We start from the raw sequence: 1,317 nt of genomic DNA, 5'->3' as shown, positions 1-1,317 counted from the left end.
TGCTGCCGGCCGCTGCTTCTCGCGACCTTTTATTGCGTCCCGCGGTCCCCTACGGCTCACTGCTTTCCGCCGTTTCGAAGGGCATAAAAGAAGGAAAAGCTGGGTCGCTGCTTCTCCGATGCGCGCCTTCTCCGATGGGCATATTTTTCTCTACAGCGTCGTCGTTATCCTCGTTCAAAAGCTAGGGTTTGCTTTCTGATTTTTGGCCGCCATGAGATTTATTACATCTACCAAGGGAGGGCGTGGCAAGTCCAAAGCCACGAAATCTGTGTATAGATCTCATAAGGCCGGTTTGCAGTTCCCCATCGGGAGGATTGCTCACTTCCTTCTGGCAAGTACGCTGAACGTGTTGGTGCTGGTGCTCCCGTATATCTTTCTGCCGTCCTTGAGTATCTAGCTACTGAGGTTGGTATATTAATCTATTTTTGAATGAGTTAGGTTTCTTGTTCTCTGTAATATTTGGCTGTAGGTGGTCTTATTGCTTTTGTAATCTAGGTTCTTGAGTAGGCGGGGAATGCAGCGAGAGATAATAAGAAGAATAGGATTGTGCCTAGACACATTCAGCTTGCCGTGAGGAATGATGAGGAGCTTAGCAAGCTTTTGGGTTCTGTGACAATCGCTAATGGTGGTGTTCTGCCAAACATACACCAGACCTTACTGTCGAAGAAGACTGGCAAAGGGAAGGGGGATATTGGTTCAGCGTAGTTTTGATTTTGATTTTTTTTATTAATTTATACATTTGGTTTAAATATGTATAAAGCAATAAAATAGTTAAATTTTATATCAAAATTGTTAACATAAAGAGTAAAAAAAATTAAATTTGAACAAATCTTATTCATCTTCATATATATAAGGGTAACAAGGTAATTTGTTGTAAAACAGCAGCAGCACAGCAGTTCGGCAGTAGTAATACCCAAACAACATTGACTGATTTCTATACAGCAACTTAAAAAAGCAGCTTTATGTACAACAATTTCACAACCTGCTTTACCGACAGCAGCAGCCGTCCCAAACGTACCCTTAGTGAAAGATGCCCAAACCATCTAGCACATTCTTTGCACCTTTATTATTTCTAAAGCTTCGGATCGGATTCATATTACTCCCATTCTATCACTCACCACCTACTACATAATGGCTCATTGAGATTTTAATGTTGATGATCTTCTAATCTAATATATTGAACATCTAACCAACTTTAGGAATCCTAGCCAAAAAAGAAAGCCAAATCTATCCTTAGGATATATCACTGCCTATGTCCTCAAATCCAAATACAACCTTCAATATCCAAGCCCATATGACCAACTCCTTATTTTTTAC

The 1,317-nt window shown here is 40.7% G+C and overlaps 1 protein-coding gene across 1 annotated transcript; it reads left to right on the top strand.

Annotated features, from left to right (window-relative positions):
* The first annotated feature begins 211 nt into the window (after nt 1-211).
* Nucleotides 212-705, top strand: LOC110112996 (histone H2AX-like). Its single transcript, XM_028698249.1, is given in 3 exon segments — nt 212-317; nt 320-405; nt 496-705. Coding segments are annotated over 3 exon segments (402 nt in total).
* The last annotated feature ends 612 nt before the right edge of the window (nt 706-1,317 follow it).

This window comes from Dendrobium catenatum, unplaced genomic scaffold, assembly GCF_001605985.2.
Source record: "Dendrobium catenatum unplaced genomic scaffold, ASM160598v2 fragScaff_scaffold_1058, whole genome shotgun sequence".
Taxonomy (NCBI): Eukaryota; Viridiplantae; Streptophyta; class Magnoliopsida; order Asparagales; family Orchidaceae; genus Dendrobium; species Dendrobium catenatum.
This window is presented reverse-complemented; position numbering and strand designations above follow the sequence as displayed.